This window comes from Medicago sativa, chromosome 4, assembly GCF_051527215.1.
Source record: "Medicago sativa cultivar Bolivia chromosome 4, Bolivia_mono, whole genome shotgun sequence".
Lineage (NCBI taxonomy): Eukaryota > Viridiplantae > Streptophyta > Magnoliopsida > Fabales > Fabaceae > Medicago > Medicago sativa.
Window position 1 is genome coordinate 27756538 of NC_140752.1, and position 14465 is coordinate 27771002.

At 31.5% G+C, this 14465-nt stretch overlaps 1 protein-coding gene across 2 annotated transcripts; it reads left to right on the top strand.

Moving 5' to 3' along the window:
• Window positions 1-6325: 6325 nt before the first annotated feature.
• Window positions 6326-8741, top strand: LOC146927446 (organic cation/carnitine transporter 3-like). 2 transcript variants are annotated; one of them, XM_085700717.1, is made up of 2 exons: window positions 6326-6407; window positions 7069-8741. In XM_085700717.1, the coding sequence occupies exons 1-2, from the start codon at window positions 6357-6359 to the stop codon at window positions 8605-8607; spliced, it is 1590 nt and encodes a 529-aa protein (XP_085556843.1). In that variant the 5' UTR covers window positions 6326-6356; the 3' UTR covers window positions 8608-8741. The 2 variants fall into 2 exon arrangements, with proteins under 2 accessions (XP_085556843.1, XP_085556842.1); XM_085700716.1 differs by having other exon boundaries at window positions 7132-8741.
• Window positions 8742-14465: the final 5724 nt, after the last annotated feature.

Below are 14465 nucleotides of genomic sequence, written 5' to 3' on the forward strand. Positions count from 1 at the left end.
GCTAATTTGTAGGTAGCTTGACTTATTTGAATTAAAGAAATAAAATTAGAGGTTTTAGATTTAAATCTGAACGAAAAAGTAAAAATTAATCTAATAAATTAACCTAACATTTTGTTATTAAAAAATGTCAATTTATAATTATTAAATTAATTTTCTTAAAAACAAAATAATATTAAACTTTTTTTTGGTAGTGAAAATAATATTAAACTAATAAACAAACACACTTACCAAAAAAACTAATAAACAAATAAAAAATTGCTAAAAAATTGTCTGCCAGGTTTTCTGACTGTTCTGAATTATTAAATTAATTTTTCTTAAAAAAATTATTAAATCAATTTTCTTAAAAAGGAAATAATATTTAACTAAAAAACAAACAAAAAATTTGCTAAAAAATGTCTGCTAGGTTTTCTGACTGTTCTGATACTGAGTACCGTCTGCAACAAATGCTTACCCCAACGGGACCTATAACGTCCGTGACTCTATCGTAATTTTCAAAGTGGGCCTACACTTTTATTTGCATTACAGTAATAACGATAAAAATACACTTTGTTTTTACTTAAAATCTACATGCACTATAATACAAGTACTAGGGTTTATTTATGGAGCAATGATATTCTAACAACCAAAAATCAACAATTTTTGTGACAACTACCAATTTTCAAAGGAAAAGTAGATAGTGACACGGAAACCAAAGCAATAGAGAGAGAAAGTAAAAAGATAATGTGAGTATGAGAGATAAAGTTGTCACATAGATTGTCACAAAATGGTTGTTAGAATATCATTTCTCTTATTTATGTGCGTTATTCATTAAAGTGATTTTTTACCATCGAAGATGCAACCAGTGATATGAGTTAGAACTTAGGAGGAAGAATTATCAGGAAGGATGGTGGGGTAGAGGGGAGTTCAGAATGTGATCTTTATTGCCAACAAAAAATTTTCCCGTAATAATTAAGAATGAACGTTTGTATATCCATATAATATAATATAATATACACATCTTTATTTATTAAACTACTTGACAAAAAATCTTTATCAAATAAAGGATGTATACATTATGGCTCTGTTTGGTAAAAATAGCGGATAGCTGATAAGCTAGCTGATAGCTTTTAGCTTATAAGCTAGCTGATGGCTTTTAGCTGATAAGCTAGCTGATGACTGATGACTGATAAGCTAGTTGAAGTGTTTGGTAAAATTAGCGGTTTAAGTAGCTGATAAATGTAAAATGACATAAAAGGGTATTATTAATTCAAAATATAAAGTTTATATAACTTGATATTTAAATATTCATGAATTCTTAATTCAATTTTGTTTTTTAAAAAGTAAATAGACATTTTTACAAAAGACTTAAAACAATTTTATATGGTTTAGAACCTAATAATTGACGGTTACAATGAATTTTTTTTGAGAGGACCTTCTTGAAATTTATTTTACTGAATTATTAAATACATTATCAATCAATAAGGGATAAATAGACATTTTTACAAAAGACTTAAAACAATTTTATATAGTTTAGAACAAGGGAAAAAAACAAGTGAGGTATATTATCATTTAAAAAAAAAATAACACACAGGGGAGGTATATATATATACACACACACGTCCATCATTATATTAGAGTTGTTGAACTGCAATATTAATGTGCTAAACAAAAGCATTGTACGCCGTCCAGTAGCATTTTTTTTAAAGTATAATATATTATAAAGGGTAAATATGGGTTTTAATTAAAATAATAAGGGTAAAAATGGAACAAAAGATGATAAGCTATAAGCTATAAGCTCAAACGCTACTTGGAATAGCGTCTGAAAAATAGCTTATAAGCTCGTGGAAATTCGTGAAATAAGCTATAAGCTCATTGTAAAAAAAGTTACCAAACAGAGCTTATTTTGTCAAACGGACTTATAAGCTATCCGCTATAAGCTATAAGCTCTTTTTATGGTCTTACCAAACAGAGCCTATGTATCCATACCAAACTTTGTGTTTACTGAAAATCATTCTTAATTTCTAATTTCATTTTACAAATTAAACTTTACTTATTTCAGAGGTGGCAAATATAAAAAAAATACTTTTAGACTGCAAATGAATGGTTCGATGTTGGGACGGACCTGAACAAGGCATGGTGTGGCAAGTGCCACACCAGTTCAGGTCCGATTTATTTTTTTTCTAATTTTGTTTTGTTCGATTCACTTTATATTTTTACTCATATATTAATACAGACATCTTATTTTTATTATGTTTATACGTCTGTCTATATTTTTACTCATATATTAATACAAAGACATATTTTTTTAATTTATATATATGTCTATATTTTTACTCATATAAGAGAACTTTTTTTTAATTTATACATGTGTTTATATTTTAACTTGTATATTAATACGGAGACCGATTTTTATTTTTAATTTATACGCATGTCTATATTTTTATTCATAGTTAATATGAAAATAAATTTTTGTACAATTTGTACATATGTCTATATTTTTATTCATATATCAATATAGAATTTTTTTTTATATAATTTAGGCTTAAATATGTTATTCGTCCCTGCAAATAGGGGTCGCTTAAAATTTCGTCCCTGCAATCGCTAATCCTTTTTTTTTGCCCCTGCAAAGTTTAATCAGTTAAAAATTCGTCCTTTGACCCAGTTAATCACTGCCACATCAGCAATTTACCAAAAATGGCATGGGAATTGACGAAAATACCCCTGGCTTATTATTTTTTTTTCCTTCAAAAATTTTCTTCCCCAGATTTTTCCCGGATTTTTTTTTACAATTTTTTCTCCGAAAAATTTCAGTTTTTTCAGTTTTAATTTTAACATTTTTTTGTCCGAAATTTTTTATGATTTTTAATTATTTTTTCAGATTTTTTTTAATTTAAAAAAATTTTCAAAATTTTGAATAAGCCAGGGGTATTTTCGTCAATTCCCATGCCATTTTTGGTAAATTGCTGACGTGGCAGTGATTAACTGGGTCAAAGGACGAATTTTTAACTGATTAAACTTTGCAGGGGCAAAAAAAAAGGATTAGCGATTGCAGGGACGAAATTTTAAACGACCCCTATTTGCAGGGACGAATCACATATTTAAGCCTATAATTTATATGCAATTGCGACTTGCTTCCAAATAAAGAGCGAAACGCTCTCACCTATCCGTATGCACGGGTATCCTGCTAGAGCATTTGACATCTCTTGTAACTTATATAGAAAGAAATGTTCTTAGCATAATTAGTAATGATATAATTTTAGTTCATTTTCAACAAATGAAAAATATATTATAAAGAAAAAATATTTAATTATTTGACAAAAAAAAATTGCTCCACTAGTATTGAAAGTCTAGGTCTGCCCCTGAGGTTGAATAATGAGATTTGGTCTAGTAATAAAAAATTGATATAAGATCTGAAGATTCTGGAGTTGAGTTCCGTTGATATATTTGGAAGCGGTAAAAGTAATTTTTTTTTAATGATTGTTCCTTGAATTCGACGGTGTTTTATACTTGAAAAAACTCTAGAGTATAATAGCATCTTCAACAAGTGTGTTTAACTGCATTTCATAGACCAAAGTATGCATGAGGCGTATAAATATCACATTAGAATAAAATAGGCTTAATACATGCTTTGGTCCCTTAACTTATTTTCGAATTTCATTTTGGCCCCTTAACTTTAAACTGTGTCAATTTGGTCCCATAAGTTTACCTCCGTTTACACTAGTGGTCCCTTCTGTTAGTTTTTTTTCAAAAAAACGTTAAGTTTGTCCAGCTAGGCAGTCCACGTGGGCATAACGTTACAATCAATTGGTCCTTTAACTTAATTCTTTTTTCAAATTGGTCCTCTAACTATTAAACGTTTCAATTTGGTCCTTTATCTTTGTTTTCCTCAATCAATTGGTCCTATCTTCTTCCTCATCTTCATCTTCATCTAACCTTCCTCATCAACATTCATCATCTTCAACACCAAAAAATGCAGAAGAAAAAAAACCTAAAAAAATAAAATAAAATAAAACATTAATTTGAATGTGAGCAATCTCCAATATAAACGGAGGAAGATAATTCACAAAACCACAACACAATACACGCCGCTGCTGCAATTATATAAAATGAATCAAAATAAAAATTGTGGCTTTGAAGTTGCAGACTTGCAGTGATCTGTGTGAAGAAGGGAGGAACATAATGGAAATGGGTTGGGTTAAATTTATCATAACCCCAGAAATTCATTTGACCCATCTTCATCCCCAATTTTTTTTCTTCAATCCCAAACCCATGAATCACAAAAATCTAAATCACTCAATCTCCCTAATCTCTCTTCACTGTCGCTCCCAAACTCATGATTCACAAAAATCTAAATTACTCAGAAAATAACAATTTCATAACAAGAGATGAATTCGATTTGCAGTGATGAATTCGATTCCACTTCATCGTTCTTCTCTTCTGATTCTTTCAAAACTAACCTTCACTAAAAATCACAAATAGATGGAAGCCTTTTTTCGAATCTGAATGGTAACTCGGAATTCCGATTGATTCCATTTGTTTTTCAGTTCGATTTGTGTTTCTGGGTTACATTCGTTTTTTTATTTTTGTTCTAAACATGATTCATTGCATTATGGCTTTCCCCCAAATTCATTTTCCAAACACTAACTCCATTTGAACACAAATTTTGATTTGACAATAGATGTGTTCGATTTGCAGGGATGAATTCGATCTGGTTTCTAATTGATGTTGTGTTGATGAAGTCACATAACAGGAAAAGGAAGAATATGTTCGCTGGAGAAGAAGAGAAAAGAAATTGGGATTTTTAATTTGGCATTAAGGGTATTTTAGGAGCTGGTCAACCGTTTAAACCAAAGAAATTGGGAATATGAAATTATTCTCCCTAGTTTTTTAGGTTTTTTTTCTTCTGCATTTTCTGGTGTTGAAGATGATGAATGTTGATGAAGAAGGTTAGATGAAGATGAAGATGAGGAAGAAGATAGGACCAATTGATTGAGGAAAACAAAGATAAAGCACCAAATTGAAACGTTTAATAGTTAGAGGACCAATTTGAAAAAAAAATTAAGTTAAAGGACCAATTGATTGTAACGTTATGCCCACGTGGACTGCCTAGCTGGACAAACTTAATGTTTTTTGAAAAAAACTAACAGAAGGGACCACTAGTGTAAACGGAGGTAAACTTATGAGACCAAATTGACACAGTTTAAAGTTAAGGGACCAAAATGAAATTTGAAAAATAAGTTAAGGCATGTATTAAGCCAATAAAATATGCTTGAGTTGTATAAATATGATAAAGCGTTATAAATAGAGTTTAACAATAACTTACAAAAAGCTGAAAGTAGGTTATTTTTATATAAAAAAATAAATATAAGACCATTCTAGATCTTCTAGGTGTGGTGAGCTTCTCTCTCTCAAAAAAAAAAAAAAAGTGTGGTGAGCCTTTACTTGATAAAGATAAAGGAGAGTGGGTTCACCTATAGCTATTTTCCAAATTTATTAAATAAGTGATATATCTGAATTGTATTATATTTCATATACATCAATTACTTAATGAATTTTAAAAAGCAAAAACTATTTATAAATGTAACCGAAGGAAATATTTGTTAAGAATTAAAAATAATTTTTTTTACAAGTAGTCTGGTGGTTATAATTCACCTTTTTCAAGGTGAATAAGTGGGGTGTTCAAAGTTCGACCTCGACTCTGCATATAACAATGCATGTCCCTACCAACTGAGTTATGCTCACGAGGATAAAATAATTTATAAATTTTATGTAAAAAAATTATTTTATAAACTTTATACGTGTTAAATATATCATTCTTAAAATAAAATTTCCTTTTAAAACTTTTTAACAAATTCCTTAACATTTCCTTAAAAAAACAAAAATACCCTAATATGAACATTTCTCACCATAAAACAATACTAAAAATGTGAAGCACCACCGTTCGCAAAAAGGCAATCACCGTTTGACTAATGTAAACAAACAAATCTCCACTTTCACACACAAAATGACCCTTTTGTGTTAACACGTGTTTATGCCTATTTATATGTGACACGGGTTCCACTTTGGTGCCATTAATGGCACCAATGTCACCATCCAATTCCATCTCCACCACACACACACACATCACACACACATCCCCACGCGGACCCACACACATCAACGGCTATGATCTCCCCAATGGCACCAATGGCACACAAGCTAAGTCACTGAAGTATTTCCCTATGTGACACATATATTATAAAAAAAAATTGTGACACATCCCTAAAAAAAAAAAAAAACCTTTACATAAACCAAACGTGACACATCCATTTTTTCAATAAATATTGCTTTCTTTCTCAACAAACACATTCATTTTGATTCTCATCTTTTTTTCTCTCATGGCGGCTATAGAGGAGTTACCTTCTTCCATACCCCAAGCTTCTTCCGAGGTATATACAAACATAAACATAAATATCAATATCATTTGTATTATTAATTATTATAAACTTTATCATTATTTTGATTCGTGTTACTTCACTACTATCAAAATTATTTGGAGTTTAGTACTTATTTTTCTTGTTTGTACTTGTATTCTTTATTTTATTAATCCGTTACTTTATCATCTTAATTAACCCTAATTATATATAAACAAACCAAAAGTCCTTGGCTAGTTGCATTTTATTAATATTTTTTGCAATCTTAGACTCATGCATTACACGACATTTTCTTAGATCATGATAATAATGTTTAGTAGCCTTTTGTTTTTCTTCAATGGGATTCCCAAGTTTTTGTTTGACTTTGATTAAGATAGTTGAATGCAAATGAAGAAATTTGAAATCAACCATATGCTTGTGCACGTTGTTATTAATTTAATTGAATAAAATCCAAAATAATTATATAAAATTGGACAAGATTGCAGATTCAATGCCTTAGTAGTTGCCAGGATTGAATTTTTTAGTGTTCATATTGAACTTTCCCTTATTTATTTATATTTAATCTGAATCATAGACTAAAATTTTCATCTATATATTCATAGTCCTTTGCCTCTATTATTCAATTGAAAGTTATAGCAATAGTAATAGCAATAGCATAGGATTTTAATTTTAATAGCAATTAGCAATGGCATTGGAAGATTCAGTTCCAATTTCAACTAATTCTAATTCTATTGAGCAGGAAAAAGTGATTCCTTCAACAGATGAAATGATGGAAAGGGGTTTAGGAAGATTTGGTTGGGTAGAATTTGTGCAATGCGTTCTTGTTTCATTCGCAATGTTCTTTGACGCACAACAATCGTTCATAACGATTTACACCGACGAATACCAAACATGGCATTGCACAAATCCAACCACATGTGCATCAGATTCTAACATCTGCAAAATTCCTAAATCTTCATGGTCATGGGATGGACCAGCACACAAAACAGTGATATCTCAATGGAGTCTTGAATGTGCTAGTAGTTTTGTAACAGGTTTACCGCAATCTTCGTTCTTCATTGGTTGCCTTTTCGGTTCGTTTCTTCTAGCAACTTTAGCTGATACATCACTTGGTAGAAAGAACATGCTTGTTATGTCTTGTTTATCAATGTCTATAGTTTCAATTCTCATTGTTTTCTCTACCAATGTTTGGATTTATTCTGTTTTTAAATTCTTGATTGGCTTTTTGCGTTCGTCGATTGGAACTTGTGTTCTTGTTTTGCTAACTGAGAAAGTTAGTACCGAGTGGAGGTTCACTGTTGGGATTGTCGAATATTTCTGCTTCACATTAGGGTATGTGTCATTGCCTGGTATAGCTTATCTTAATAGATATAATTCGTGGAAATCGGTGTATATTTGGACATCGGTTCCTGCAATTATTTACTCAATCATTGCTTATATCTTTGTTACCGAGTCCCCGAGATGGCTTCTAATGCAAGGACGACATCAAGAAGCTATGGCAATGCTTAAAGGAGTTTCTTCTGTAGAGAACAATGATGATATGATAGTAAGTTTAATAGAAGCCCCGGTGAATAAACAAAAGGCTTCGATTTTCCAGCTTTACTCGTCAATTGCAGAGTTGTTCGGGAGAAGTTGGGCTCTAAAGCGAATGGTGGCGGTAATGGTTCTTGGTATTGGAATTGGAATGGTTTATTTTGGAATGCCTTTAGCCGTTGGAAACTTAGGTTTTGACATTTATTTGGCTGTTGTGTTCAACGGTTTGATGGAAATACCGTCTTGTGTGGCTACTTATTTCTTGGAGAATCGCCAAAGAAAGCCATCGATTCTTGTATTCTCGGTAGCTAGTGGCATATGTTGTATAATGTGTGTTATTGTTGGATCGGGACAACAAGGAATTAAGGTCGGGTTAGCGATGACATCGTTTTTCAGTGCTTGCACAGCTTATAATGTGTTTCTCATTTACATTATTGAGCTGTTTCCAACAAGTGTGAGAAACACTACAACATCATTGGTGAGACAAGCTATTGTTTTTGGTAACATTTTCAGCCCCTTTTTGATATCTGCTGGGAGGAAAAATGACATTTACTCGTACGGCGTGTTTGGAGTTGTTATCATGCTGTCTTGTGTTACATTGCTCGGTTTGCCGGAGTCAAGAGGATTAGCTCTTTCTGATACCATGGATCAACAAGAGAAGAAAGATGACATGTCAGTTTAAAATCGGTAATGTTGTTTGTTTACGATGTTGTTTTCACGTCTTTTTTTTTTGTTGCTTGGTAGGAAGAGTTCTTGATTTTGTAACGATTTTGTCTCGATTTTGAAATGAATACTTGAGATTTGATTTTTGAGCAATGAGTTTCACCTTCTTTTGAAGGTAACAATTCCACAATGGTAAACTTGGTTTTTTAACAGAACTTTGTATAGTCAAAGATGTTTCTGTGACATTTGTACATGAAACATCTTAGGGCCATGAAGCTTATGACCTAAGAATTTTGCAGGCAGTTAAAGATGATTTGTTGTTTTCTCCTTTATGTTCAATATTTGATTCTTGCCACGGTTAAGGATGAAGAAAGCATAGTTGTTAGTATAGTTCAGCTGTGTATGCTATGTTTGTGTTTTGGGAACTGGTTAAGCTGGTTGCTTTAGTCCTTCAAAATAATGTAACTGTATGTTTTGGTCACTCGTTTTTTTCGGTCTTGCATCTTCTTTCTTAAAATTAGCATATTTTGAATCACAGCTGATTTGACAAAGTCAAGGTGACACTGCGATTTTGTTAAAGTCTTAAAGTGTTGTTTTTGCAAAATTACGATGGCTCATCGTGGTTTTGCATAACTCATGGTGAATCCAAACATATACTACGGCTGGTCTCTCTAGCTCTCTATAATTCAAGAGTTAGAAGTATTTTTGTAGCATAAGCAAACCTAGAAGACATGTCAGCACAGCTTGCCACTTAGGGCAACCCGGCGTACTAAAGCTACCGTATACACAGAGGGTCTAAAAATGGGTCTTACCATTTGGTGTATTGTACGCAACCTTACTCTGTTTGTACGTAAGATGCTGTTTTGCTGTTTTCAGGACTTGAATTTAATTAACTAAAACAAAGAGCATTACAATTTCATTGAACACACTGTGTTGTGACATTTCCGATCCACCCTTTAAGTAAGAACAAGTACCCAAACAAAACTTGTGTTGAGAATGCAAAAATTAAGGGGTTACCAGACCAATATCTAATACTCCTTCGTCTTGAAATATATGTCTTTCTTTTTGTCTTAAATTTTTTATCTATTTTATAATACCGATATAATTTTTATTTATTTTTTCACTAACATAATCTTATATACTCCCTCCATCTCATAATATATGTTCCTTTGGAGTTTTATACAATTATTAAGGAAATGACTAATATATGTTCCTTTGGAGTTTTATACAATTATTAAGGAAATGACTAGTGGTGTTGATTTTAATGGTAAAATATGTTTAATTTACTAAAACACCCTCATTAATTATAATTAATGGAGTAGTTAGATGATTGAAATGCAATAAATAAGTGCATTTTAGTGAAAAAGAATAATAAATGTCGTATTGATACTGTAAAAAGGGCAAAAGATTTGAAACAGAAAAATAGTAAGGAGAACACATATTATATGACGAGACGAGAGAGTAGTGTATTTCAATCATCTATAATTATTTCACTAACTATAATAAATAAAATATTTTAATAAATGATACACGTTTTATTATTGAAATCAATTATTATTGAAATCAATATCGTTAATCATTACTTTAATAACAGTATAAAACTCAATTGATAAATATACAAAGATAAACAATATCATATAAGATGTTGGATTCGTCTCGATTAATATTTTTAAAATATTAAATTTTCATAATTTTTTCAAATAGATAATTAAAGATATTAAAAATCAAAAATATGTATTGATATGTGTTTCTTAGTCAACTAGATCATCTATAAAAATCAAAAATATGTATTGATATGTATTTCTTAGTCAACTAGATCATCTAATATGAGACGGAGGGTAATATATAACTATGGGTACCTAACAGTAACATACAAACCATTTTCTTCCACGATTTCCAAAAGCAAAAGCAAAGTAACACACGTCATAGTTTTTCAATTTTCCCAAATACGTGCCAATGTTAGGCTAATTTTGGGCCTCATGTGAACATTAAGATTCTTCCAAAGAATTCTGCTCTTCTCCCAACATAATTTGCTCGCGCCCAACTGAAATACTAAAGGGTCTTGCTAGAAGCCACCCTTTGAAGGTGTCTTTTAGCAACCCACACCTCAAGGTGTGATTTTCACTTTTTAGTTATAACTTTGCTAAAAGACACCTTCATAAAAATTAGTTGGTGTCTTTTAACAAATGCTCATAGAATAACTTGCTAAAAGACACCTTCACAAAAGGTGTCTTCTAGCAAAACCCAATACTAAAAATACCCCTTTAAGTAACGCAAGTGCTAAAATCTGTGTATCTTAATATGCGCTGCGCAACTTAACTCACGTTGGAAATTAACACTTGTGTGAGTTAACTCACGCTGGAATTAACACTTGCGTGAGTTAACTCACGCAGGGATATTTTGGGAAGTTCAATTGGACGCGAGCAAATTGTGTTGGGAGAAGAGCAGAATTCTATTCCAAAATATATAGGTCCCATACTTGGAGGAGTTTTAAATTTTTCCACCCTTTTGACAAAATAGTGTTTTCTAGGCTAGGTAGGTCTAATCGTCCCTTTGTTTTACAGTCAAAAAGAAGTATAAATAATGGCATAATGCTTGTCAATAATCCCACTGTAGCACATACTATGAAACACAAGGCCTCTCTTGCATTCATTAAAATAAAAGTTCAATTTAATAAGTCTATTCTATTCTAGCAAATAAAGAGGCAACAACGAAGAGAGAAAAGCCAATAATGCATATGCAAATCCATATGCAAGCACGGATCCACCTATTGCCAATTGGGGGCAAACCCTACTTATCAAAAAAATTTCAAACCTAATGATGAGTTGATATTATACTTTGACCCCTCAACAAATATGATGATGCCCCCCCCCCCCCCCCCCCCCCCGCCAACCACAGTCCATTACAAACGCTCTAAGACAAACTAAAATGGAGGTTTTGATGTAGAATCTTGGAAAGATCAAACATGTCTAGTTTTTTAAACTTTTTAAGGGCATTTTTGTTTCTTTAAGCAAAAGAAAAATAAAAATTGGTAGACGAACAAACATATTAATCCATATATAAGTTGTGCTCTTTTTAGGCCCCGTTTGGATTGACTTATTTAGAGCTTATGTGAGCTTATCTACTAACATAAGCCTTTTTAAAGGTGTTTAGGTTAATCAATAAAAATAGCTTATCACAATTTTATAAGCTGCTTATGCCATATTTCAATAAGCTTGAATTATGAGCTTAACATATTGCTTTACGGAGCTTATGCAAATAAGAGGACGTGCTTCCATTCTCTCCTTGCACTTTTTTTTCCAAAGCTGTATTTTATTTATTGTGTAATTATCTTTTGTTGTGATTTGTTATATACTTATTTTTGTTTTATCTTTATGTAAGCAACACACGTAACTATCAACAAAAAAATAATGAATTTTTCAACAATGATATAGGACTATCAATCTTTTACCTATGCTTAATTATTTCTTACTTTTATATTTGCATTGTTATATTTTTTTATAAAAGGCTATTTACCTTATTACACTTAAGAATAGTGATGTTTAGACTATTTATCTACACCTTTGATGTTTTTGTTCTATTCTAATATTGATGATTTTTACACTGTAAAATAAATTTTTGGTCCCTATAAATATATTTAATTTCATTTAGCCCTAATAAAAAAGGGACATATTTTGGTCCCTATAAAAATTTTCAGCACATAATTTTAGTCCTTATTAAATTAAAATTTGTGTAATTATGCTTAAATTTTTGAAAGTTTTTTTGACAGATATGTTAAGAATATTATAAAAAAACTCTTTTACCAAAAATAATAACTTTTTATCATCTAAAGAATTAGATATGATTTTTTTAAACGTCAAAATTTCAAGATAAAAGTAGTAAACGTTTGGCTTACAATTCAATTTTTTGGCTCATTTTTTGTGGAGGAACTTGATCTGTCCAGTGAGGATGAATGAGTTGCAGCAGTGGTTGTTAGTGCTCCGGTGTGACGGTGAAGGTTTTCGGTACGGCGGCGTTAAGTCTTTGTTGTGGAACGAAAGATGCATGCAGGCACGTTATCACTCTTACGCTCAAGTTAGTAATGGAACTGAGAAAAAGTGTGTAGAAAGTGTTGTGAAAAGTGAATCATACCTTGAGGGTGAAGCAAGTTCACCCTTATATAGGCGTGCGTTGGTCATAACCGCTTCTGGGTTATGCGGCGTGTGATTAGAGACGGTTAGAGGACACATGTAGGGTGATCCTCGTGCGGAGGCGTGCTTCTGTATGGTGCGGTGCACTCGAGCTGGCGTGTTCCCTCATGCACGGAGCCTTAAGACGGTGTAAGTTTATGTCACGTGTTAACGTGTGATTGACCTTCTGACCGGTCCAGAACATAACTTATTATAATGTTCTAAGCAAGTATGTAAAAAAAAAAAACATTCAAAAGTTTCAGAGTTTAATCATAATTTAACAAAGACTAAAACTATTTGCTAAATTTTTTTATTGGGACCAAAACATGTCATTTTTTTTTAGGGCTAAAAAATAAAACTGACTATATTTATATTTATAGGGACCAAAAACTTATTTAACTCTTTTTATATGTATGTTAAAATTATTACTATATTTTAATATTTTTTTTTTACAACTTTATAATCGTGGTTTAATTCCTTAAAAAAAAATTTGTGGTTTGATTCTCTAATTGAAATCAAAAATATTTTAACATTTCATAATTGCTTATATAATGACACATCCAAACACTTTAATTTACATAAGTATTTTTTAGTGTACATATCCAAACATAAAGAGCTTATTGAGTATAAGAGCTTATGATGTAAGCTCTAATGATATAAGCTCTAATGCTATAAGCATCAATATAAGTTGTTTATCGAAACAGGACCTTATTCCAATTTTAATTATATTCTAAACTTGTACTGGTATTAAAATCAATGAATTAATTAGTGCTATATTAGATTAATATATAAAAATTGAAAAATATGTAAAGAAGATCAAAGTTTGAGTCTCGTTTAGTTAATGAAGTGGAAAAAACATCAACACAAAAATTAGGACAATCCTTTACGAAAGTCATGCACCACTTTTAAAATATATTAAATTATTTTTTTTATCATTTAAGTTATTATTTTTTGCTTTATATGTTGGTGTTCTATGTTTTTTTCGTTTCATTTTGGTTTATTACGTTACAAACACTACGGATTTTGGATAGTGTTTGTAACTTAAGGAATCAAAATCTAACGAAAAAACTGAGAGGATCAAAGTGAAACCTAAAATTAACTTAAATGACAAAAAATATAACTTTACCCAAATGATTTCGCTCATTTCCAAAGTAAAATACCAAACTACCCCTACGCATGTTAACATACGTTACGCAAGTTAACTTGCGTAGCGTGACTTAAGTCACGTAGCGTGAGTTAAGTCACGCTAAGTACCGTTTTTAGTTCAAAACCCAGCATGCAAGCCCAAAACACCATTTTTTTCTTTCCCTCCACCTCCAAAAACCCAAAAAGTGCGAATTTTTGGGTCATAATCTCAACTCCAAATCATTGCAAATCGTCAGGAAGCAAGTTTCTACGCTCATCAAGCATCAAAGAACAGGCAATGTATCACCAAAACTCATCCTATTTTCCTGATTTTTCTGCCTGTCACGTCATTTTTTGTCAGTAGGTACTAGGTCTGAGCATGAGTTAACTTGCGTGAGTTGTGAGGTGTACGTAAGTTAACTTGCGTAGGAAGATAACACTAGCGCGAGTTAACTCACGCTAGTGTGTGTTGCCCAGTCTGTGCCCAGAATTTGAAATTTTACGCCACTTTTTTTTCCTTGCTTTGCTTGCCACACAAGTCATTTATTTATGTTTTCTTTGTATTTTGGATAGAAACGCCGCC

Bases quoted from the DNA above. Each gene is read 5' to 3' on its own strand.
- LOC146927446 (XM_085700717.1), top strand. From the start codon at position 6,357: ATGGCGGCTATAGAGGAGTTACCTTCTTCCATACCCCAAGCTTCTTCC. The intron at 6,408-7,068 runs GTATATACAAAC...TAATTTTAATAG, and splicing joins TACCCCAAGCTTCTTCCGAG to CAATTAGCAATGGCATTGGA.